This window comes from Pan troglodytes, chromosome 1, assembly GCF_028858775.2.
Source record: "Pan troglodytes isolate AG18354 chromosome 1, NHGRI_mPanTro3-v2.0_pri, whole genome shotgun sequence".
NCBI classification, from domain to species: domain Eukaryota; kingdom Metazoa; phylum Chordata; class Mammalia; order Primates; family Hominidae; genus Pan; species Pan troglodytes.
In genome coordinates, this window is record NC_072398.2 from 183917404 (window position 1) to 183944517 (window position 27114).

Consider the following 27114-nt stretch of genomic DNA (forward strand, 5'->3'; position numbering starts at 1 on the left):
TAAGGAATAAGGCGAATTTTTATTAAGTGAAAAAATCAATAACAATATAGGAATGATCACATCTATACAAATACATTGCTATATTTCTACATATAAAATGTATAGGAAAAAGTCTGAAAGAATGCACACCAAATTATTCTGTTTTTAGGAAAAGCAGTAGGATTAGTCAGGGCATGGAATGTAGGCTAAGTGAAGTGAGATTTAAAATTTTTATTCTACATGATTTTCTAGTGTTGGGAATTTTTGACAGTGAGCATACATGCACTTATTACTTGCATAATTCTGAAAACTATTTTAAAAACAAAAGAAAATATATGAAAGTCTATTGGTGTATACAGCATTAATAGTAGTGAAAGTTTAACAGAAAAGATCTGAAAGTCTCCCAAAGTTATATAGAAACAGATCTAGTCTGACACACTGTGTACCTAGAAATGATTTTGGATCATGTGTAGCTTCACAGAGACCCCTATCCCACCAACCTCCAATCCTCCCACCATACATTGATCCCTTTCTATCTGCTTGGATCATTAGCTGTAAATTTAACTTAAAAACAAAGTACGTTTAATCATTGTACCCTGAGATCTAACATTCAGAGAGTTTCTTCAGGTGCAAATACATCCCATTCTTGGGCTTGAGGATAAAATGGTTGGGGAAAGTAAGAGGCCTGGTGGGGTCTGGAGTCACTCTGAAGTGGAGCAGAATCAAGGCAATGGTTACCTTTAACTCAATCATGGCAAACTCCTGCCCAATGCAGTTCCTGAAGACAAGAGGGAAAGAAAGTGATACTTGAAAAAATGATGTTTCTTCTGACTATAGTAAAATACTAGTACAAGAAGTCTGAAGTACACAGTAAAGTGATATTTTTCCACCAAATGCCATTGAAACTGTTGAACTTTAGACTTAAATTGTTCACTGTGAGAATTTGAGCTGGGAGGCTCCAACATGATGCCTTCCCTACAACAAGGTGGCAGTTAGAGTTACTCATGAAATTATTTCTCTTGCTTTGAAGGTGGACTGCATTGAGCCTATGAGCAGTAGCTTACATTGTGGGACTGCTTTTGAGGCATGGCCAAAAAGGATGTGACAGAGAATAGGATTGTCCTTTGTAAAACTAACTGATCCTTTGGGGCTCAAATAGGCACCAAGATCTACGGTTCCCTGGAAGAATGTATAGAGCTGAGGAGCTGAAAGGAATAAACTACTCTCAAGTAAACATCTTTGGGTACTTTCAGCAACTTCAAATTGTTCTCACCTTGATCCAGCTGAGAATGGTAAGTAGGCATAGGGGTGTCTCTGATCAGAATTCTCCTGAGAGAACCTCAAGGGGTCAAAGACCTGAAATGAGAGGACAACCCCAACACCATCCCCCAAACAACATGAACACATTTCTTCACCTACCACCTAGCACCGATCAATAGAAATATAATGTGATCTACATGTGTAATTTAAAATGTTCTGGTGGTCACATTTTTAAAAGGTGAAGTTAATCTTAATAGAGTTTATTTAACCAAAAATTACCATTCCAACCTGTAATCAATATAAATAATTACTAAAAGGAAATGTTTCACATTTTTTTAGGGTACTATGTCTTCAAAATCCAGCACGTATTTTAAACTTACAGCACAACTCAATTCCAACTGGCCACATGTCATGTGCTCAGTAGCCGTATGTGGCCCGTGGCTACTACACTGGGCAGTGTACCTTCAGACCTGCAGACCTTGCAGCTTCACAGCTGATTTGTCTGATACCCAGGCAAACAAAAATACTATGGCAAGTGGTATTATTTTCACTATGGAGATACATCCACTTAGAAATGGATGTGCATCCACTTAGAAATCAAGTCAAAATGATGATGTGGCCAATTATTACAGAGACATATACTCCAGCTTCCTGTTACAAGTAACAGATCTTAAACCTTAGTGGCTTATATGAAAGAAATCACTGATACGCATCAGGAGTGTTTCAAGAACACAGAATAGTTTTACGTTTCTTTTGGCTTTTATGTTTATTTTCGTTTAATTTGTGTCATTTCCCTTAATTATATAGCCACTTCTGTGCTTAGCTACCAAAAAGTGACTTGCACAGCATTAGTTCTTGGAAGTATTTATGTACAAGAGAGAATCATACCTTTGGGTTTTTCCAGACAGCAGGGTTGTGGTGAAGACCCCAAATACTAAGAACCACGGTGATCCCTGAGAAAGGAGGGAAATGAAAGAGACTGCAGGAGAAAGAGCAAGTTGTGGGCTACTGTTATACTGCTCTTAAACAAGACTTTTGTTCTTGAAGGGAAGAGCTAGCTCCTGGCAATGCTCTGCCTGCTGTAGCTGATGACAACAGTGAGGAGCACCTAAGAAGATGCGGCTTGGGTTGGCACCTTAGCTTTCCACACAACAATTTACTGAATTCATGATTCTATCTTAAGTAGCTGTTGGTGTCATATCAAAGTGATAAACCATGCTTATATTTTCTGCTATGTTTGGAAATTACTTAAATATTTGTTTTTTGTTTTTGTTTAGAGTCAGGGTCTGGCCTGTCAATCAGGCTGGAGAGCAGTGGCGTGAGCATTGCTCACAGTAACCTTGAACTTCTGAGCTCAAGTGATCCTCCTGCCTCAGTCCCCCAAGTAGGCAGGAATACAAGCATGCAACACCATGCCTGGCTATCTCTCTCTTTTTTTTTTTTTTTGTAAAGACAGGGTCTCCCTATGTTGCCCAGGCTAGTCTCAGACTCCTAACTTCAAGCAGTCTTCCCACCTTGGCGTCACAAAATATTGGGATTATATGCGTCAGCCACTGTGCCTGGCCTAAATACCTATTAATGGACTATTAAGCACTCCTGGAGACAATTTAGGTATAAAAGCACAGAACTGGCTGGGCGCAGTGGCTCATGGCTGTAGTCCCAGCGCTTTGGGAGGCTGAGGAGGGCTGGTCTCGAGATCAGGAGCTTGAGACCAGCCTGGCCAACATGGTGAAACCCCATCTCTAATAAAAATACAAAAATTTGCCAGGCGTGGTGTGCACCTGTAATCCCAGCTACTCGGGAGGCTGAGGCAGGAGAACTGCTTAAACCTGGGAGGCAGAGGTTGCAGTGAGCCGAGATTACGCCACTGTACTCCAGTCTGGGCTACATAGCAAGACTCTGTCTCGAGAGGAAAACACACACACACACACACACACACACAGAACTGTGATTCTGTCATGCAGATGCCATGACAAATTTCCATTGGTGCTATTCACATATGGAAAGTGGAGAATTTTGGCAAATATGCATGTGGTTTGGGGAGAAAGAGAGTACAAAACAAAGGAGAGAGAATGTGAGGGTTATTTGGTTTCCAGAAATAATTCTAGCTTCCAGAAATTAATTCTGGGTCTGTCAGCAAAGTTACAGTAACAGGCTGTAGGTGTTTGCCAGAAGCAATCCTGTTGGCTTGCTTCCTAAGACATGAATTAATAGAACATTGAATCAGATAATATGTCTCACATGACCCCTCTGCTTCCTATAAGCCCTGCTCAGAAACCTGTGTTGTTCCGAAGAGCTCTAGGCTCCAGACTCAGGGTCTCCGCACGAGTTCTAGCTCTGCTCACATCAGTTAATGTCATCTACACATTGGGGCTGCCTCTGGATTTTGGGCCACATTGAAAGTATTTAAAAGTGTTCAGTGAACTGTAAATCATTGTATAAGCGTCTGTTAACATTGGATTCCAAGGGGAAAAATGAGATAATGGGTCTGAAGGCTCTATATTAACTATTAAATGTTGTATATTTATAAGGGTGATATTATGATGATGAGGCCAAAGATCCCCCTTGGTCTTTCAGATAAAGATACTGGTGCTATTTTCCATGAAGTTTCAGCTCGGTCTCAAACTCAGCCAAACAAAGATTATCTTAGAAATGATGTCCCACAATGGAAGAGACCCTGGGCTGGGATTCCAGAGACATGGATTCTGGGCTTAGCTTTGCTGCAACTGGCTATGTGCCTTTGGGAAAGTAATTGAAATTCATGTCTGACCAAAGCATTATCCTCTGAGCTCCTCATAGGTGATAAAACCTAAGTCACGTGTTAGCATTATCTTTTGTCTTCTCCAAGTGCTAAGAGACTCACTAATCTTTGTCACTGTGGTCTCCAGGATCCCACAGCCTCTAAGAACTGCTTAGGAAAAGAATGTAAAGACCTGCAGGCAATGTGCATCCATCTGGGAAGGTAAGTGGCTTGCTGAGATCTCTGGAAATGGACGGGACTGCAGGAATCAATCGGCACGTCTCCTTGATGCACATTGTGGTGTACGACATCTCACCCAGCTGGTCCCTGTGAGGATGAGGGAGGGAAGGGACTCAGATATCATAACCAGTTTACTTTTTTTCTGTTTTCTATTTGTTCCTGGTAACTATTACCCTCAGGTTAAAGCCATTTTGCCACTGGTTTATGTAACAGAATGTTAAAATGGGACTCTCTGCCTCAGGATGAGCTGAGGTCCCAGAGGCAGAGGAACCAAAGAAATATATCATATATCCTTATTATAAAGTGAGCTGCTAAACTACCAGTAAAACATTTGCTAAGGAGATTTCTAAAAACCAGTTTTGTAACTCTTAGCTCATCATATAAAGTAATAATACATAAAAATGGCGAAGGATTAAAGAGGAGAGGCTTAAGAATTTTGAGAGAAAAAATTATCTAAAGTGTTGTTGGAACGCCAGAGTGCCATGGAAAAGGAAGGGTGCTTCCCCCATCTTAAACAAGAGGCTTCAAGAGGATCACTTAGATGATCTGACTTGTGCTCCTTGGAGTTTGGGGAGTACAGGACTGATGTGAAAGGCTATAACTCAGAACAGACAGAAAGGCAGAGGACAGCAGCAGAGGCAAGGCAAGGATGTGCAACTGTGTCCTTAAACCAATTAACTGGCAAGAGGGAAAGCTCTGGGACCAGCTTGAAAAAGATTCTGCCTAAGGACAATTATTCTCTTGTCCCCTGAATCACCACTGGAAAGTTCTAGTGAGAGAGTCTCCAAGAAAGGGAGTTTCCTCTTGAGAGAAAGGGAAGCATGAATATCCACCAAGCCCTTTGGCATGATCACAATAGTACCAGCCCTTTACTCCTTATCCCCTTTCCTCCTAAAACCATTCCTGGAGGGGCCAGAAACAGCAGCTACTGGGTATTGGGGAGCTAGTCAGTAAGAATAAGTCGATGATAAACCCCTTGCCCACTGCTGGCTTCTAGGACCAAAGAAGTACCAAGCTGGGATGGAAAGAAGAGCTCAAGTGGATAAGTATTTGAAAGTTTCAGTATTACACTGGGCCAGATAGTTTAATTACTGACATAAGATTGTTCTTGTGATTTAAATGAGTGAGAACTCTATGAGACTTACTCAGGATCTTTCCCCAGAGATAAAAAGAACTTGCTCCACAAAGCAGGTTTAAAGTTTATAAGTGGAAGAAGAATAAAGTTTTTTTTTAATTTGCATCCTACCTAGTCTGCATCCAATCTAGTCAGATTGGTTCCATAAAATGACTGCATATATTTAGTCTGTTTATCTTATTGTGTTTTTATATGTTTTTCTGATTACTTATTTTGAATGCAGGCTTTGGCCATTAGGTAATGTGAAATTTTAATTTTGAATTCTTTCTTCCTCAAGCTCAGGATAAATAAGAGTAATTCTGGCCAGGTGCAGTGGCTCACACCTGCAATCCCAGCACTTTGGGAGGCCTAGGTGGGCGGATCATCTGAGGTCGGGTGTTCAAGACCAGCCTGACCAACATGGAGAAACCCCGCCTCTACTAAAAATGCAAAATTAGCCGAGCATGGTGGTGCATGCCTGTAATCCCAGCTACTCAGGAAGGCTGAGGCAGAAGAATCGCTTGAACCCAGGAGGCAGAGGTTGCGGTAAGCTGAGAGATTGCACCACTGCACTCCAGCCTGGGCAACAAGAGTGAAACTCGGTCTCAGGAAAAAAAAAAAAGAGTAATTCTGCTTACCCTGGCACTTCGCATAATTAAAAAAACAATTTTGTCCATTTCAATCATGGAACAAAAGTTATATTTCAAAATGAAGCAGAGGTAAAGACATCTCCAGATAAACAAAAGTTGAGGGTGTTCACCACTACTAGACCCATCTTACAAAAAATGCTAATGTGAATTCTCCAAGTTGAAATGAAAGAATACTAATTAACAACATGAAAATTGAAAACAAAAATCTCACTGATAAAGGTAAATACATAGTCAATTTAGAATACCCTAATAATGTAGTGGTGGTATGTTAATTAATTCTATCTCTAGTATAAAGTTAAAAGCCAAAACTATTAAAAATGACTGTTGCTACAATAATTTGTTAAGGGATACACAATAAGGGGACACATCTCCAAAACTAGGTAAATTACGACATCAAAGACATAAAATGGAGGGCAGTTGGTAGAGTAAAAGTGTATAGTTTTTTTAAGTGTTGAAAGTTAAGCTGTTATCAGTTTAAAATAGCCTTTTATAACTATGCTTTATGTAACCCTCATGGTAACCACAAAGCAAAAACCTATAGTAGAGCAACAAAAGATAAAAAGTAAAAATCACAAAGTACACCACTAGAGAAAAGCACCTAATCACAAAGGAAAAGAGTAAGAGAGGATGAAAGGAACAAAAGATCTATAAAACATCAAGAAAACAATTAACAAAATGGCAGTAGTAAGTCCTTGTCTGTCAATAATTACCTTGAATACAAATGAATTAAATTCTCTAATCAAAAGGGTGGCTGAATGAATGAATAAAACAAGACCCAAGCATATGCCCCTACAGCATCTCATTTCATCTTTAAGAACACACATAGAGTGAATGTGAAGGGTTGGAAAAAAATATTCCATGCAAATAGAAACCAAAAGAGAGCAAAGGTAGCTGAACTTTTAGCAGACAAATTAGGCTTTAAGACAAAAACTGTAAAAAGAGACAAGAAGACCATTATATAATGAGAAAGGGGTCAATCCATCAGGAGGATATGATAGTTGTAAATAAATATGTACCCAAAATAGGAACACCTAAATATATAAAGCTTTAAATATTAACCCTATTCAACAAATTGTGCTGGGATAATTGGCAAGCCACATGTAGAAGCATGAAACTGGATCCTCATCTCTCACCTTATACAAAAATCAACTCAAGATGGATCAAGGACTTAAATCTAAGACCTGAACCATAAAAATTCTAGAACATCAGAAAAACCCTTCTAGATATTGGCTTAGGCAAAGACTTCATGACCAAGAACCCAAAAGCAGATGCAAAACCAAGCCAAAACAAAACAACCCCAAAAAACAACAACAACGAAAAGATAAACAGGTGGGACTTAATTAAACTAAAAAGTTTCTGCACAGCAAAAGAAATAATCAGCAGAGTAAACAGACAACCCAAAGAGTGGGAGAAAATCTTCACAACCTATACATCCAACAAAGGTCTAATATCCAGAATCTACAGGGAACTCAAATTAGCAAGAAAAAAACAAATAATCCCATCAAAAAATGGACAAAGGACATGAATAGACAATTCTCAAAAGAAGATGTACAAATGGCCAACAAATATATGAAAAAATGCTCAACATCACTAATGATCAGGGAAATGCAAATCAAAACCACAGTGCAATACCACCTTACTCCTGCAAGAATGGCCATAATCAAAAAATCAAATAATAATAGATGTTGGTGTGGATACAGTGAACAGGGAACACTTCTACACTGTTGGTGGGAATGTAAACTAGTACAACCACTATGGAAAACAGTGTGGAGATTCCTTAAAGAACTAAAAGTAGAACGACCATTTGATCCAGCAATCCCACTACAGGGTATCTACCCAGAGGAAGAGAAGTCATTATATGAAAAAGACACTTGCACCTGCATGTTTGTAGCAGCACAATTCGCAATTGTAAAAACATGGAACCAGTCCGAATGCCCATCAATCAAGAATGGATAAAGAAATTGTGGGATGTATATACCATGGAATACTACTCAGCCATGAAAAGGAACAAAATAAAGGCATTCGCAGCAACCTGGATGGAATTGGAGACCAATATTCTAAATGAAGTAACTCAGAAATGGAGAACCAAACATTATATGTTCTCACTCATAAGTGGGAGCTAAGCTATGAGGATGCAAAGGCATAAGAATGATACAATGGACTTTGGGGACTTGGGGGAAATGGTGGGAGGGAGGTGAGGGATACAAGACTACAAATTGGGTACAGTGTATACTGCTTAGGTGATGGGTGCATCAAAATCTCACAAATCACCACTAAAGAACTTACTCGTAACCAAACACCACCTGTTACCCAAACCCTATGGAAATAAAACAATTAAATTAAGAAAAAAACACTGGTGAAAGAAATTGAAGAAAACACAAATTGAAAAATACCCTGTGTTCATTAATTGGAAGCATTAATACTGTTAAAATATCCATACTACCCAAAGATTCAATGCAATCTCCATCAAAATTCCAATGGCATTATTCACAGTAATTGAAAAAAAAAAAGCCCTAAAATTCGTATGGAATAAAAAAACTCAAATAGCCAAAGCAATTTTGAGCAAAAAGAGCAAAGCTGGAGGCATCATACTACCTGATCTGAAATTGACTACAGAGCTCTAGTCACCAAAACAGCATAGAGCTTCTAAAAAAAGAGACATATAAACTAATAAAACAGGATAAAGAGTCCAGAAATACACCCACACATTTATTGTCAACTGATCTACAAAGGTTCCAGTAACATACAGTGGTGAAAGGACAGTATCTTCAATAAATGGTGTTGAGAAAACTGGATATGCACTAGTAGAAGAATAAAAGTGGACCTTTATCTCACTCCATATACAAAAATCAACTAAAAATGGATTAAAGATTTAAACATATGACCTGAAACTATAAAACTACTAGAAAAAAACATAGAGAAAAGCTTCTTGATATTATTCTTGGCAATGATTTTTTGGATACAACTCTGGAAGTATAGTCAACAGAAGAAAAAATAGATAAATGGTTTTGCAGCAAACTAAAAAGCTTCTGCACAACAAAGGAAACAATCAACATAGTGAAGAGACAACTTAAAGGATGGGAGAACATGTCTGCAAATGATACATCTGATAAGGGGTTAATATTCAAAATATATGAGGAACTCACACAATTCAAAAGCAAGAAAACAAATAACTAGATTTAAAAATGAGAAAAACCTAAAATAACATTCCTACAAAGAAGACATGAATGGCCAGCAGGTATTTAAAACAATGCTCAACATCACTAATCATCAGGGAAACGTAAATTAAAACCATAATGAGACATCACCTCATGCTCATTAGAATGGTTATTACCAAAAAGACAAATGTTGGTGAGGATGTGGAGAAAACAGAACCCTTATACACTTTTGGTTGGAATGTAAATTAGTACAGCCATATGGAAAATGGTATGGAGTTTCCTCAAAAAATTAAAAATAGAACTACCATATGATGCAGCAATTCCACTTCTGGATATACAACCAAACGAAATGAAATCAGTGTGTTGAAGAGACATCTACATTCCCATGTTCATTGCAGCATTATTCACAATAGCCCAGATATAGAAATCAACTTAAGTGTTCATCACTGGATAAATGGATAAAGAAAACGTGGTATATATATAAACAATGGACTAACAATTAGCCATAGAAAAGACAAATATCTTGTCATTTATGACAACAGAGATGAATTTGGATGACATTATGCTAAGTGAAATAAGCCAGGCACAGAAAGACAAATCCCACATGATCTCACATGTGGAAATCTAAAACATTAAACTCAAAGAAGCAGAGAGTAGAACAGTGGTTACCAGGGGCTGTGGGAGAATGGGGGATTACAGGGATGTTAGTCAAAGGATACAAAATTTCAGTCAGACAGGAGGCATAAGTTTAGGAGATGCATTGTACAATATGTGATTGGAGTTAATAACAATTTGTATACTTGAAAATTGCTAAGAGGGTAGATTTTAAATGTCCTTACCACAAAAAAATGATAAGTATGAGTTAATGAACATGTCCATTGATAGATTTAGTCATTCCACAATGTATACATATATCAAAATATCATGTTGTACATCATATATATACACACATACATATATATGTATATAACATGTATACGCACAATTTTTGTCAGTTAAAAATAAATTAAAAATGATTACTCAACATTGTATTTTGTGCTATATAGATTAAATCTTTAGTTTATGGTAGGAAAGGGCTTCTATTTCCTTATAAAATGAGATCTCTAATATACTTTTATAATGTCAAATTTGGTTTTACAAATGTTTCAATTGAGTTGACTTTTGCATATGAAATATGGTGTTTTTTATCTGGTCATGCTGCTGAGTTGTCCTTAGCATTTCTGTCTTTCTGTCCCTTTGACCAGATTATGTCAGGAACACATTTTATCTTTGCAAACAGCATAACCTGGGCTTTATTAACAGCAATATATGCTTAAAGTCTAGCAAGATAGAGATGACAGTTTCCACCTGGCTAACTCCTACTTATCCTGCAGTCAGTGTAAATGTCAAGGAAGTCTCCTTGAGCTCCCATGCCAGGGTAGGTACCTGTCTTCTATGTCTTTGTGTTAGCCAGCACATATCTCTATCATTGCCCTCATTATGCTACACTGCAATTTGGAGGTCTGTCTCCTGTCTCCTGTATTAGACCATTAGCTCATCAAAGACAGGGCCCACAATAAATTGTAGTCATAAAAAATGTCTCAGTATTTAAAATGTCCTCAGTCCATATTTGCTAAACTTAACTATAGTATATATCATCGAATATTATGTCTGAAGTCTAAAATCAATCCTGAGGAATAAAATTGGTGACAAGCGGCTGGGAGATGTCTAAAATGAGCCTTAAATAATGCAGCTAATCATTTAGCTCTCTCAGAAGAGGAGCTCCACTTGGACCCTATTGTTTAAGTTCTAAGTGCCAGCACAGGGATCAAGTCCTCATTTCCAATGCATCAGAGCCAAGGTGAAATAAAGAAATAAGACATTTCACACACCATTGATTAGAAAACCAATGACGGACAATTTATGGATAAACTTTTTTTTTTCCTGAAAGACAAGAGAATAATTTGGAGCTCTCTTTAGAAAGAACAGAAAAGTAGCCTACTTCTTCTGTTTCACCTACACATATCCTGAGGCACTAGGGTCACTAAGGTACCAGTGCAAAAAATAAAGCAAAATCTCAGGGGGAAAACTAGGAGGAAAATTTAGGGGTGCAGATCTTACCAAGTGATAGAAGACCCATCCCCCAGGATGCCCCTGACCTCCTCCCGGCATCTCTCTTGATGCTCAGGGTTCAGAGCCAGGCAGTAAAGGATCCAGGAGATGCTTGCTGCCAAGGTGTCATGTCCTGCCAACAAGAACGTGCTCACTTCAGAGTGTACATCAATATCTGAGAAGCTGCTACCACTTTCATCCTAGAAAGTACAATACAAATATTTTAAATAAAATGCCAGTTTACAAATGTTTGGAGATACGACCACAATAATGATTTTAGGGGAAAAATCAGAGTTTTAAATAGGGGTTTAAATTTTAATTCAGTTCAACAAATATGTAGTATAAACCATATTCTGCCTAAAGCATAAAGGAGAACCAAGGTTAGATAAGAAAAGCAGGCCGTGCACAAAGGGCCCTCGATCAACAGGCCCTAGAAATTCTCTTCAAACTCCCAGATTTCCCAGGACCTTATCATCACAATTTTTACGTTTATCCATGTGACCATTTTTTCATGATGCCCTAAAATCCATGTATCCATATGACAATCCTCAAATCTTGTCAAATCGTTCGTTTAGTCTTTACTAACCCTCCTCTAGCGACAGAGTTGCAGAATTCTCTCTTTGTCTGAAATTGCATGAAGCTACTCATCAATTCAAAGTACAGTTAAATTTAGTCAATCGGTTTTATTCTTGTCTCCCCATCCCATTCCCACTTACCCACCTACTTACATAATTAACTGGTCACTTGAGCAGGCTTAGAAATTTAGAAGATTTACCTTGGCAGAAAGGACAATATCCAGAAAATCCTGGTACTTCCTCTTCGGAGTGTTATCCTGCTTTACCCCAGCCTGGAGGGATTTCTTTCTTTCCTGGATTATTGTATCTGGGTAGAAAAATAGTTTCCAATTACCAAAGTGACGGCAAAGTCAAATAAATTATAAAGCAAGCCATGGTTACTGAATAGCTTCAAATCTTGCCTGATTTCCAGACGTTTAAATAGATCTAATTTTCACAGATGGTTTATTTTCTCATCAAAGGGACTTTTGATTAAAGCTCCAAAGATAAACAACGCAAATAAAAAACATAGTTTCCATCAGTATGTGGGCAATAAAATTAAGTTGATTTCAAGTTTAGATGCAAGTGACCAATTATTCTTTTCTTCCTCAGTCTAATATTTTATCTTCACGGAAAAGTTATTAAATAAAATGGAATGAAATAGAAGACAGGCAAAGAAATGCCAATATATTTATAATTGAAGAAGCTGAGAGAAAAAAACAAAACAAAAATATGGAACAGAGGTAATATTTATTTACTATTTAAAAAATTTCAACTTTTATTTTAGATACAGGGGTACATGTACAGGTTTGTTACATGGGTAATATGAGAACTCTCTGTACTTTCTGCTGAATTTTTCTGCAACCCTAAAACTTTTCTAAAAATAAGGTCTATTAATGTTGAAAAAAGCCACAAAATCTCCTTAATTAAAACAGTGTGATTCTAGTACATTGGTAGATAGATCAATGGAATACACGAGAACATCCAAATATACTCTCATCCAAAACAGATACCAGTACATGTATCCGTTTAGAATGTGATGGTTATCTCAAATCACTTGAAAAGATAAACTTTTAAATAATGGTGATGGGACAACTGGATAAACATTTGGAAAAATTAGATCAATACCTCACACCATATATAGGAATAAATTCTAAATGGAGTTTAGATCTCTGATTTAAATATGAAAAGAATGAAATTATACAAGTACCACAAGAAAACATAAATAATTTTCTCTACAACCTGGGTACAGGGCAGTGGTTCTCATCTGGGGGCAACTTTGGCCCTGGGAACATTCAGTAATGTCTGGAGTTATTTATGGTTGCTATAACTATCAGAGCTCTACTACATCGAGTGGGTAGATGTCAGGGATGTAGCTAAACATCCTACAATGCACACATCTTGACAACAAGGACTTATCTAATCCAAGAAGCCATTAGTGCTGAGGGTTGAGAAACCCTGGAATAGAGAATGGCTTTTTGTGATTACTAAAAATCCAGATGCAATAAAATAAAATATTGATATATTTGACTAAATAAAAATAAACAATTTTAAAAAATTAGCCAGGTGTGGTGGCAGTGCCTGTAATCCCAGCTACTCAGAAGGCTGAGGTAGGAGAATTGCCTGAACCTGGGAGGTGGAGGTTGTAGTGAGCTGAGATCACACCACTGCACTCCAGCCTGAGTGATAGAGACTCCATCTCAAAAAAAAAAAAAAAAAAAATTGAAAAGGTTTTAAGTTTTGAATAAATTTAACATCTAATATTTTCCCTAACACTTTGCATTTTGCTTTTTCATCATAATTGTATAATATTTAAAAAGTAAAGATTTTTTTTTACAAAGTTCTGTATAGCTTCCCCCAAATCCATTCCTGTTTACTCCAATGAAGCACAAAAACATTAACATTTTCTGTGTGTGCAATGATGCAGAAAGACTTGGGAACTGCTGCTATTTATAATGCCCATTTATGCCTTAAATTGTTTATAACCTGCTTCTCTGAGTGTCCTCTTTATAATATCTATGTGCATGTATGCATATATGTATGTGTAAATGTGCATATGTTGGTGTGTCTTGCAAAATTCCTGGAAGCAAAGACATTTGACATAACTATACTTTATATTTAACATCTATTCAGTGCCAGGCACTGTCCTAAATGCTTTATATATATTAACCCACTCATCGTAACAACAAATCTATGAGATAGGTTCTTTTTTAATCTCCATTTTATAGATGACACTGAAACAAAGCAGTAAGTAACTTACTAGTAACTGCTAGTAAGTGGTGAAGCTGATGAAGGATTAATTCACTGCTTGATAAGGATTCTCCATTATGGCATTCATGACAAGTAATGTTGAATTGCTTAAAAAGCTTAATCTATTTCAACTTTTGTGTTTATGCTTGCTAAAACTGTTTTTGAATCAAGATTCTTTCGGGTGCATGTCCATGTTTACTCTGTTCCACTCTCCATTCCTATGTTGCATGAATGTTTCTAGCTTGTCATTATTATTACTGCAATCGCTGTGCAAAAAGCCATATTCCATGTATGTCTGGAACTCTTAAGTGCCTACATATATTTGTATTAATAATAATTGTCCATAATAAAAATAGTATATATATATATATATATATATAAATTTTGATAATACTTACTGCTATGGTTGAAGCAAAGTCTTATAAAGGACTCAAGTCAAATTTCTTTGGAGCAGTGTCTATATAAAAGCTCCATTAATAACAAAGATTCCTTCTCTTGTCATATTAAGGTTTATCCCTCTAGACAGACACAGTACAATCATGGCAGCGTATGGACGTGGGCAACCCAAACCCAACAAATACCTGTGTACTGATTCAACACTCGGCTTAACTTCTGGAAGCGGTAGCCCTGAGGGCTGAGTTTGAAAATTATGTCACTGTGATACAACAAACTGTACAAGCGGTGAAATATGATTTTGCTGAGTTCAAATATGGCTTTTGCATAAGGATCATGGGTGCTAGAAGAGAAAGTTGGGATAATGTGTTAATAAACAACTTAGAAAATGTGAAGAAATATCTTTTTTGCTCTCCCACCACTGACCTGTTTGTCTGGCAGTTGGTCTCCTTGCTGAAAGCGCATTTCATGATTATATCCAGAGACATCGAGTTGATGTGCTCATAGACCTCCACGCTTGTGTCCTGAGTGCTGCAAATCTTCTCCCACTTATCCTGGCACAGGAGGTCAAGACCAACATCATCACCACCACCATGACCAAATTGCCTTCATTTGAAGGCTCCTGCCTGGCCCTGTTTTTATGATCTAATGGAGACAACCCTGACCCAGCAGGAACCAAAGATCACATGAGTAAATAAGCCATGTGCTTACACAGGGCACAAGGAAGGGAAAAATACACCCAGCGGAGTGAGAAGGAGCATGGAGAAAACTGCATATATGGTAAATGGCTGAGTTAAAGATCTGTGGCTTTTCAATTATTACCATAACTCTGCTTTCAAACAGACCAGAGTTCCATTAAAGCAATCATTGACACAAGACCCATAATTACAAGGGGTTTACCCCAGGGCTTCCTCCAACTTCAATTCCAAACTTGCTAGGTGCCCTGCCACTGCTCTCAACCACCATAGCCACATTTAAAATAAACTCAGAACATTTTCAAAAACATTTGGATTCAAAAGTGAGAAACAGAGCAAGTGTGGAGAGGAGCTGCTGCAGGGAGCTGCCCCCAGTAAAGCCTGACCTGGCTTAACTTCCCCACAAAGAGACCTACTTATACTGCTTGAAATACTTTGCCTGACATTTTAAAACTGTCACAAGGTCCCTGGTTGAAAATGTATTTGTACAATAAGCATACTTTGTGTAAAAATTAAAATAAATTGAAATTTTAAAAGTTCAGGTCGACCGATAGGTCTTAAGCACCTAGCCCCTAGCTTAAGACCTATCAGTCAACCTGAACTTTTAAAATTTCAGAGACTTGGCAACCACAAAGGCAAAGAGAATTTTAAAAACTTTTCCCTAAGTGCAAATTGTTTAGTCAAAGAGGCTTTTTCTCAATTATGTAAGTTTTACTAAGAACAAATGGTAAATGTAGAAGAAATGAGAACAGGAGGGAGGCTTCCAAGCTTGAGAAACTCTGGAATGATGCAGCAGAGGAAGGAAGTGTGAGAAAAATCCCGGAGAAATATGTGGCTGAGAAATGAGGAGGGGAGGAAGCGCTCCGAGAAATAGAGAGAAAACTCCAATGCAACTCCAGTGCAGTCACTGGAGGATCTGAAACTGTGCTGCACCTGAACAGCACTAGAGTCACAAAAGGATGCTGTTCTCTCTCACTAGCTTGCACTGCACAGTCTCTGGGTCTCTGCCTTGAGAACTCACACTGATGTTTTTACCACAATCCTGGCTGACTTCGGGTTCAAACTGCTTCTGTGAGTTTGGCTGAGAACCCAATCATTGAGCTGGTAACAGAGGTTTGTATGGGAACAGGGATGGGTTTGCACATGAAGTGAGAGGAAAACTTTGTCTTTGTTTGTGGTGTTTGAGGTGTCTATGATGAAAGTGTATTAGTGAATTACTTGTCTTATTTCAAAATAAATATGATTTAAAAATTAAAGCCATTGTACAAATAGAGTTTTGGAATAGAACTCGTTTATAAATCAGAGACCGCTCACAGGAATGTTCTTCGGCCCCTTTGAAAGGTGTAGGTCAGGGCCTAATGATCCTCCACTATCTACAAGAGGAAATTCACTTCTGCAACTTTAATACAGACATTCTCTTTTGCTTGCTCCTTTATAGCCACTGGGCAAGTCCATGCCAATCTCCAAACCTTTGTTCATGCTCCCTCACTCTGCCTCGAATACTCTCATCCATATTACCTACATATTCAAGTCCAGCTTATATTTCACGGGAAATTTGAGTTTCCTCTGAATCTGAAGCTGTTATAGCTGCTCCCGCCATCCTTACCTGTCACCTTGTGGAAGTTAACGCAACTCCATACTGGAAGCTAATCTGCCATCTTGACTTCCAATTAACTCTAGTTCCAGGAATGCTCTGAGATTTCCAGTTTATCTATTGTTCCTTGTGTAAGAGCGTGTACTTACCATAAATCTTGCCCTTAGGGCAAGTTCTTACTATTAATAATTTCCTCTGAAGCATGTATGCCCCTCCCCATGGTCTATAATTCCTGGGTCTGGAGGGTAATGGCACAGGGATCCACCATCTTGTCTCACAACTGTGTGAAACAGCCATGGTTTTTGTTTGAAAGCCTCTATTGAATGTTTCTTTTTAAGAAACTGTCAGCCTTTTTCTTCAGCCTCTCAGTTTCCTCAGACTTTGGGGTAGGTTTGTACAGACCTGCCCTCCATGAAACACATCTGCAGCACTTACTATCTAACTATCACCATTTGGTACTTGGTTTGCTGCCATAAAATCTCAAAATATATCTAAGACAGAGGACCAGATCTTTTTATTAATATTATCACTCAAAGAACATAACAAATTTTTTACAGACACCTATTGTTCAATAAGTACTTGTACATTGGTTAAATTTTTAGAAACTGATTTTTTATTTTCATGGCCCACAAAACACATACCTAATACTGTCCATTGCTGGGAGCATTTTGCAATGCACAGAGCACTTTCCCCCTTTACTTACCAGCATCATTTTCACAGAATGAGCCATCACCTCAACGTATGCTTTCAGGATGTTAAAGTGGAATCCAGGAGTTAGTAGGCGACGATGCTGGAACCACTTGGGTCCGTCTAGAGCCGCTAGTCCTTTTCCTTGAGAAATAAAAGGCAGAAAACCTTATGCCATTTAATTAGATGAGATGAAGGATAGATGAGGAACACAGGCAGCGTGGAGTAACCATGACCCACAGGCAGTCATGCAACAGTGGAGTATCAAAGTAGTACTCGTATTAATGTGCAATGCAATTTAATAGATGAAGGTGAATTTAGAAGCTTACCTCTGGGATGGATGTATTTAATATTGTGAGAAACAGTTTCAAAGTCTAATAAATTTCAAAGCCTTATAAGATGAGCACGCTAATCCTGAAATCACCAGTTACTACCTATGTAGTAACTGAATAAGTGACTCAATCTTCCTGAGGTTTAGTTTTCTCAATAATGAACTATGATACTAAATACCTTTTTCCCTGTGTTGCTGTGGAGGTTAACTGAAAGTGAATACATAAGGTAGTCAACCTACTCCCTAGCTCACACTAGTAACAGAGCAAGTGAATTCCTTTCCACTCCAAACCAATCCATAAACTATATGATAAACATAAATTCACAAGGAAAGAGACAAGAGTGTCCACTCTGTCCCCTGATATTTCCTCCTTGAGCCCAGGTCTATGAATGATACTATGTGGAAATACTTACCAAGGCTAATGCTTCACAATCTTCTATTGCCAGACTGGTCATTAGGATTTGGCTTTAAAAGGACTTTAAAGTTTATTAATACATAATTGATACCATTCATTGAATGCTTACAACATTCTAGGCTCATGATGCATGATCTGTCACTCATACAATGGTGGCCATTACATGTAGTGCTAAAAATATGTATTTCATTTAATCCTCATAACAGCCCAGCAATGTGAGTCTCATCCTTATTGTCAAAGATGAGAAAACTGAGATAGGAAGAGATTAAATGACTTCCCCAAGATCATATTTAACTAGTCAATGCAGGAGGGGGCAAGATTCAAATTTAAATGGTTCCTAATACAAGCCTATATTCTTTTCTTTCATTCATGTCTTGTTTAACATAAATACCAATTATGTAATTAAAGAGCTTAGTTTATCTGCTGACAGAATATTGCCAAACTCTAGAGCAAAATTTTACTGACTCGCATGTGGAAATAAAGGAACTCCAAAAAGAAAGGAAAACATCCAAGAAAACGAGAAAAGGATAAAGAAAACAAGAATAGGGATGGTGAGACTGCAGTTTGGGTTTTTTTTGTTGTTGTTGTTGGGGGTTGCGGACAGAGTTTTGCTCTGTCACCTAGTCTGGAGTGCAGTGGCACAATCTGAGCTCACTGCAACCTCCACCTCCTGGGTTCAAGCGATTCTCATGTCTCAGCCTCCCAAGTAGTGGGACTACAGGCACATGCTACCACGCCTGGCTAATTTTTGTATTTTTAGTAGAGATGGGATTTCACCATGTTGGCCCAGCTGGTCTTGAAATCTTGACCTCAAGTGATCCTCCCACCTTGGCCTCCCAAAGTGCTGGGATTACATGCATTGAGTCACTGTGCCTGGCCAAGGCTGCAGTTTTAAAGAGAGAGGGGACAGATTCACGTATCTGCTGCCTTGAGAATAAGACTTTGTGGGAGAGAAACGGATGAAGAAGCTTTCTGGGAAGTGGTGGTGTGTTGACCTTAGAGCTCCCCTTCAATCTTTCCCCTAGATAACATTCAGTATAGCTCTACCTGCACTCTTTGTGCTTTTGAATTCAGATTTCAGTTTCTTTGGCATGCTCTACTATGGAAAGGGGACTTTGAATGAGAGTGGGTTATACCTCTCATTTGCACATACATACCAAGAAGTGGAGGTGAGAATTTCTGCAGGTACTGGGACTTGGGATCTGCAGAGTCAAGCAGAGGAAACAAAAGACATCATTAGAGGGAGCATTCATTATCAGTTCAAGTTGGTGACGGTTTTCTGCATTTCTGCACCAACCACAAAAAGTGAGCAAAAGAGAGCCCAGGGCTTACTTCCTGCTGCCTTTGGCAGCCTGGGGAAAGACTTGTGTTAGTCTTGGCTCAGTTTCAGAGAACAGCAAGCCCTATGAGGCAGACAAGTACAGAAACCCTGATTATTCCCTTGTTTACACTGCCTCCAACAAGAACAGAGTTTGCCTGAGGGTTGCAAAGTTTCCATAACCGTAGTTGGGACAACACATATCCTTTACAGAAGGCAAATTAACGATCAGAGCAGAGGCCAGTAGACACCACGTATTGAGGTGTCAATGCCTCTTGGTGTTTTTGTGAACCCCAAAGTGGAGGTGTTCTACTGTTCTTGTCCTTAACAGGTGAACATGACTAGCTGGCATTACCAGACTTGCCAGGCAAGGCTTCCCTTGGCCTCTGTGGGTTTTATGACTTCAGTGTCAGCAACACTTCCCACTCCTACCCCTGGTCTTGAGCATAAGTCTCATGACACAAATCAGAGCAGGGGGACTGGAAACATGGAGATAGTCAGGGCAAGGCTCTTTCTTTCATTAGGTTTTATTAGGAGTGGTGGATACAATGCACAGGGAAGATTGGAATATAAAAACCTTCATTTTACCAAGTTGGCAGGGCAAAAACTGGACATTTTAGTATTATGCTATGAAATAATCCACAATGAAAGCCTTAAAAAAGGATTGGGTGGGGAAGTAGATGACTCATACCTGAAAAGGGGACATAGTTGAGAAATATGTGGAGAGGAAAGCTAAAATTTGGATCACTATCAAGAGGTCCGATGGGTAAATTAATGATCTAGCATTCAGGCTTGCATACTGAACCAGCAGAGGTAGAGTTACTGCTGATTTCCCACCCTCTTGAGACTTATGCTCGAGACCAGGGGTAGGAGTGGGAAGTGTTGCTGACACTGAAGTCATAAAACCCACAGAGGCCAAGGGAAGCCTTGCCTGGCAAGTCTGGTAATGCCAGCTAGGCTTTAAGTTATACCGACTTCAACGTGCCCATGCATACCTGAACAAGACAAGGGACTGGGGAGGATATGGGAATCCCCTTCAGTATTGGTAGGAAACCTGTCACCTCCCCATACTTGCTCCTGTGTCTCTTAAAGGCCCCAAACCAATCTTTGCTTTGGAATCTTGCCTGTGGGTTTTATGCATTTCACTTCTAGGAGGAATAGGTCCCAGAGCTTTCCCCCTCTTCTTACCTGTTCTGCTCAGAAGTGTCTTTGCATAGTCTGGGTCGTAGATATAGAAAAATGCCTGAAAGGGCCCAATCCAGAAAGGGAAGGCACGAGGGTATTTTTCAATAATTTCCTCAAGCTTCTCCATGTTATCATCCTGAATAAACTGCAGTGGAAAAAGTAAAAGTAATTAGCCAGCCAAGCTGGACCTGTCCCCTCTTATAGACACAAGCTGAGTTCAGGACCTGATAAGGTCACACAAGCAGAGGAGCCTGAGACTTTTCTGGAAGTGACATAACATGCTTTCTTTGGGACTTCTAAGCTTGGGGGATAATTCTCTAAACAAAGTTAGTGTATTTATCTTCTCGATATTAATATATCGTGTACCCCCAGACCAAGTCACTGTTGAAGGACATTTACTGTGAACTCTTGTCCCAATAGAGGGTGAGCCGAGTCACACTCTCTGCCTCACTTGCCAACATCACACACTCAGATTGGAGTGGGATCTGGAAGCTAAAAAGAAGTATTTCCTAAGTGGGAAACTAACAGTTACTAAATGGGGCATGACCCTACATCCAGCTCACCATTTCTTCTCCCTGTTCCTCTCTCTAATTATGCACCAGTGATTATTTCCCATGGCTTAGCAGTAAATGCTTCTCTCTAAAAAATTGCCAACTCTATCTATAAAGAAAATCCAAATTCTCCCCCCAACAACAGAAGGTCCATTTACACAGATGTGTGAATCTTAAAGCCAACTCAAATACAAAACTTTCAGCTTCCAACATTTACAAATGAGAGTGCAAATACTACCACCAGAGAAGGAGTTTTTGCTTTTAGAAGCAGATGAGTAATGGCTCACTTAAATTGTTTCTCTAAATCACTGAAAACAAGATTCATTTACATTTGCTTCTTGTGTAAAGTGGAGGGCACCTGCATGTGTGTGTTTTGGTGTGCCCATCTACACACTTGAGCATGATGGTGGGAGTCCCCAGCTGCAAAGTAATCTTAAGGCTGCCAGATTTTTCCTCGTGTGACCAATCACACGGTATCTGCTGCAGGATTGTTTGCTCTCATCCTCTGGAGAGGTGGACAACTCTGGCTCCCATTTTTCTCTGTTATCATTTAGCAATTTTAACCCATAAAGTGTTCTCTGGATAGTTCAAGGCCACTGAAAGGTTGAGAGTCTTGAAACCTAGTTTCTAAAATACTGCACTCTTTTTTGTTAATGTTGCCATATTCAAGCCAGTGATAAGCACCCACTGACTATCCAGAGTAGTGGTTTTCAACAATGTGAATATTTTTTCATTTATTCATTTACAAACAATAAACACACAAGTATTTATTGTCTATCACACGTACCAGGTGGTAGAGATACAGAGAAATATAAGAAAGACAAGGTCTTTGCCCTCATGAATATTATAAACTAATATGACAATCGTTTGTTTAGGTAAAAAATTTTCATAAACACCCCAGCCACATGAAAGTATTTCATTATACTTTTTGTAACTCCTGACTAGACAAAAAGGACAGAAAACTGTTGTGAATACTGTACTATATTTAATTTATATTTCTTCATCCCCAGAGAAGCATCTAAATACACTTGAAAACGGGTACTACATATATTTAGTAAACATTGTTCAGAAATGTTCAGAAAATGCATAGTGCCCCCAAATAGCAACAGCTAACATTTATCAAGCACTGCTATGAACTAGGTGCTGCTAAATGCCTTCCATGTTCTATGTTATTTAATATTTACATCAAGAACCCTATGAAGTAGATATAATTAGAATCCCTACTTTAGAGATGAGGAAATTGAGCCCTACAGACTAGGTTAAATGATCTGCCCAAGTGTGTACAGCTGGCAACCACTAATGAGGATTCAAACTCCAGTTTAACTCTGGAGCCCAAGTGCTTTATACTACTTAGCTACATAGATGTTCTCTGCAGTACATCCAAGTACACATGCAGATGCACACACACTTGCATATGTACATCCTAGGTCCCATATGTTGGCTATTGAATAAATGTCAAACCACCTGGCCTATTCTATGCAGTAAATTGATCTTTGAATAAATAAATTTTCTCAGCACCTAACATATTTATGCATTCAACAAAGGATTTATTGAGCACCTATTATGCACCAGGAACTGTACCATGCACTAGGTTTATAGTGGCAAACAAAGATCCTACCTCTCACAGATTTTATACTGTAGTTAGTGGTGGATAATAAACGAACAAGCAAAAGAGTATACAGTATAGTGTCAGAGAGTGATAAGGGCCAAGATAATAATAATAGGGTTGGAGATAGAGAGTACTAGAGGTGCTATTTTAGTCTGAATGGTCAAGGCAAGCCTCTTTTAGGAATAATTTGCAGGGAGAGCAATATAACCACAGACGTGCATGTTCAAAGCTCCAAGGGAGGAATATCCTTGGCATGTTTGAAGACCTGTATTACTAAGAGTAAGGAATGAAATTTCTCATCTTGCAGGGAATTTTCCCTATACACACTTTATCCTTCTGTAACCTTATGACTATACTTAAAATGTTACTGTCTTTAGATAGAAGGAATAAGTTCCAGTGTTCAATAGCACTGTTAACAATAATTTATTGCATATTTCTGAAGAGCTTGAAGAGACTTGAAATGTTCCAAACACAAATAAATAATAAATGTTAGAAGTGATGAATACCCTAAACACCCTGATTTGATCACTGCACATTGTATGCACGTATCAAAATATAACAGGTACTCCATAAATATGTACAGTTATTATGTAGCAATAAAATGTTACCGCCTATGTAAAATAGTATCACCTTTTGAGCCTTAGATACTAGATTTCCTTGTGACTTCCTGCATGGTGAATCACCAAAAGGATCCTGATCTGAGTAAATGGGGAGGGTTGGTAATATTAGACAGTTTGACATGTCCGTCATCTCTGATCTGCAAAATTCTGATAGAAACCTCTCAAAAACAGAAAAAAAAAAAACTTAGTGACAGTCAAGAGGGAATGTGGACTCTAAAACACTATGAATGCAATAAATAGTCTGAAATGAAATTAAAAAGAACAAAACAGAAATAAATTTAACAAAAGAAATGCAAAATGTATACTTTGAAAAATACAAAAACATCGTTAAAAAAAATTAAAGAAAGCCGGGAGTGGGGGCTCACGCCTGTAATCCCAGCACTTTGGGAGGCTGAGGCGGGTGGATCACGAGGTCAGGAGTTCGAGACCAGCCTGGCCAATATGGTGAAACCCCGTCTCTACTGAAAATACAAAAATTAGTTGGTGTGGTGGCGTGTGCCTGTAGTCCCAGCTGCTTGGGAGGCTGAGGCAGGAGAATCGCTTGAATCCGAGAGGCGGAGGTTGCAGTGAGCCGACATTGAGTCACTGCACTCCAGCCTGGGCGACAGAGCAGGACTCTGTCTCAAAAAACAAAAAAAACAACAAAAAAATTAAAGATGACCTAACTAAATGCAAAGGCTTTCTGTGTTCATGGATCAGAAGACCTAATATTCTTAAGATGGCAATAATCCCCAAACTGATTTACAGATTCAGTGCAATCCCAAGCAGAACCCTAGCTAGTTTCCTTGTAGAAATTGATAGGCTGAGTCTAAAATTTGTATAGAAACTCAAGGATTCCAAACAGCCAAAATAATCTTGGAAAATAACAAAGTGCGGGGGACTCATACTTCCTGATTTCAAAGCTTACTACAAAGCAACAGTAAGGCAGTGTGGTACTAGCATAAGGATAGATATATAATTTATTTATTTATAATTTTTAATTTTTGTGGATACATAGTAGGTGTATATATTTATGGAGTAAATGAGATGTTTTTGATACAGGCATGCAATGTGAAATAGGCACATCATGAAGAATGGGGTACCCATCCCCTCAAACATTTATCCATTGAGTTGCAAACAATCCTATGACACTCTTTATTTAAAAATGTACAGTTATTATTGACTATAGCCACCCTGCTGTGCTATCAAATAGTAGGTGTTATTCATTCTTTCTATTTTTTTTTGTACCCATTAACCATCCCTACCTCCTCCCCCAGCTCCCCTCTATCCTTCCCAGCCTTTGGTAACCATCCTTCTACTCTCTGTGTCCATGGGTTAGGACAGACATATAGATCAATGGATTAGAATTGAAGACTCAGAAATAGACCTTGACATTTACGGTCAATTGATTTTTGACAAGGATGCCTAAACAATTCAATTGAAACAACAGACGACATAGCATCCATGAGACAGTAGAGATACATAACACAGGATAGCATCAATGGGGAGTCCTAGAACAATATCTGCATACCAAGCTTAAAGAACAACCAGTCCAGACTGGAACAGGAGGAGAGGTCTGTGGCAAAAATATCTCCAGAAAAACGAACAGATTTGGCATGTTTGCATATTTGGAAATATTATTTAGATGTGTTTGACAGATCTATTAGAGCATTTGGGAAAAAACAGTGACAGATATTGAAAAATGAAGCAGATTAGAAAAGGAAGAAGTTAACAATACTGTGGGGGTGGGGAAAAGTTCTATGAGAAAAGAAATAAAATGAAAGAGGACCATTTAGATCAGCAGTAAATAACATTTGCATAATAAAAATAATACAAATAGTTTTTCTATTTAAAAAATACAATACTATATAGTTACTGGGACAGTGGAAGATGAAGTGTAAGTGATTGCCTGTCATAAAGAAGTTCATAGGTGGATGTTGTCTTAGTACATTTGTGTTGCTGTAAAGGAATACCTGAGGCTGGGTCATTCACAAAGAGGATTATTTGGGTGACAATTCTGCAGGCTGTACAAGAAGCATGGCATTGGCATCTGCATCTGCGGAGGATCTCAGACTGCTTCCACTCATAGTGGAAGTGAACAGGAGCAGCTGTGTGCAGAGACCACATGGTGAGAGACAGGAAGAGAGAGGGGACGAGGTGGCAGGCTCTTTTCAACAATCAGTTCTGGGGGTTGAAGAGGGACTAAGAGAGTGAGAACTTATGAAGGAGATAGCTGCACCAAGACATTCATGAGGTATCCATCCCAATGACCCAAAGATCTCCCATCAGATCCCACCTCCAACATTGGGAATCAAATTTCAACATGAGGCTTGGTGGGGACGAACAAACCATATCTAAACCACAGCAGATGTCTAAACTTATTAAATTAATAGATGCAATATGGTAATACTATTTTACAAATAAGTATTTAAATACCAGAAGAAACCGATAAAAGAGTTGAAAGTGGTTGCTTTATATAAGAAAGACTAGAAAGTGGGGAAACCAAAGGATCGTGTAGTAGCTCTGCTGGAATGCCTTCCCCACACCACCCAACCATCCTTTAAGACTCGGCTCAGCCCTTCACAGACTTTCCTTCCTTCTCTAGGCGGAGATGTATACTTTCCTCCGACAGATATTCCCTTGTCTCTAGGCCTCTAGTAAAGCACCCATTGCCTTAAATTTTCATTTTCTCTCTGTGGCCTAAGTCTGCACCTGACTTGGGTGGTGCAGGGGAGGGACTTAGCTTCTCTTTGTAATCTTAGTACCTATCACACAATTGCCACTCAGGGTCGGTTGAATGAATAAAAACCTTAATTAGGGGTGGGAGTGGATTTTAAAAAAGGGAGAGACCAAAAGCTAACAGTCTCCCTTTACAAATTTCCATCAATCAGTATTTCTCGAGTGGCTGGCTGGGGCTGCTCCTTACTTCACAAGAATCTTAGGAAAAGAAAATTTTCTCTTGTTAAAATGGACTAAGGGTGCCAACGATTGGGATAGATTTTGCATATTTTCTGCAACTAATAAGTTATTTAGAATAACATGCTATTTTTAAAGCAACACATGTGGAAGACTTGGTGAAGCAATGAGAGACAGACTTGAGTTACAGCTCGCTTTCTTTTTCCATATTCAGGTTCTTTAAATAGCTCTCTCCCAGCCCCCAAAGCTTCCTCTTTAGTCACCTTTCTCTGTGGGGCTGCGGGAAAGCAATTCTCCAGAGCAAGGAAAAATGATGCTGAGAGCCACAGGCCGGGCTGGAAAGGCCAGTGCAAGCCGGAGGGTCCCCAGGGATGGAAGAAAGCGGCGTCTCTCTGCCGGCTGGGCTCCTCTGCCGCATCCTCCTCCGCCCCTCCCTCCTCCCTCCTCCCTCCCATCTACCTTCTGGTGCCCAAGGAACCAGTGGGTGGGGGGCGCTGGGAAGGGGCGCAGGTCCCGCAGCAGCCGCTGCCTCCGCAGGTACAGCTTAATGGCCTGCAGCAGCCCCAGGGCCAGGCAGAACACGAACGCCAGGTAAAAGGGCCGCGCCCAGCGCGTCTCCAGCCAGGAGAATTCCATGGCTCTGCGCAGCGTCGAACGCCGGCGGTTTCCTGGGGCGCGGGAGAGGGTGGGCTTTCTCCCGCCCGGAGCTGGCGTAGGGTCGCCCAGCCCACCGCCTCTCTGGGCCCTCGCGAAGCTTCTGACTCGCGGGAAGAAGGAAAGGCAGT

General features: G+C 39.2%; 1 protein-coding gene across 4 annotated transcripts; it reads right to left on the minus strand.

Moving 5' to 3' along the window:
- On the minus strand, nt 1-27114 carry CYP4X1 (cytochrome P450 family 4 subfamily X member 1). Of its 4 annotated transcripts, none has more exons than XM_063780905.1 (13): nt 26789-26952; nt 25387-25521; nt 20658-20799; nt 19309-19353; nt 17422-17549; nt 14856-14983; nt 14618-14772; nt 12008-12114; nt 11242-11432; nt 4173-4306; nt 2128-2192; nt 1253-1335; nt 1-757 (listed from the first exon to the last, which is right to left on the minus strand). In XM_063780905.1, exons 2-13 carry the CDS (start codon nt 25399-25401, stop codon nt 583-585), a joined length of 1368 nt encoding a protein of 455 aa, XP_063636975.1. In that variant the 5' UTR covers nt 25402-25521; nt 26789-26952; the 3' UTR covers nt 1-582. The 4 variants fall into 4 exon arrangements, with proteins under 4 accessions (XP_063636975.1, XP_063636980.1, XP_001162991.2 ...); XM_063780910.1 differs by having other exon boundaries at nt 26593-26894; XM_001162991.7 differs by lacking the exon at nt 25387-25521 and having other exon boundaries at nt 26789-27114.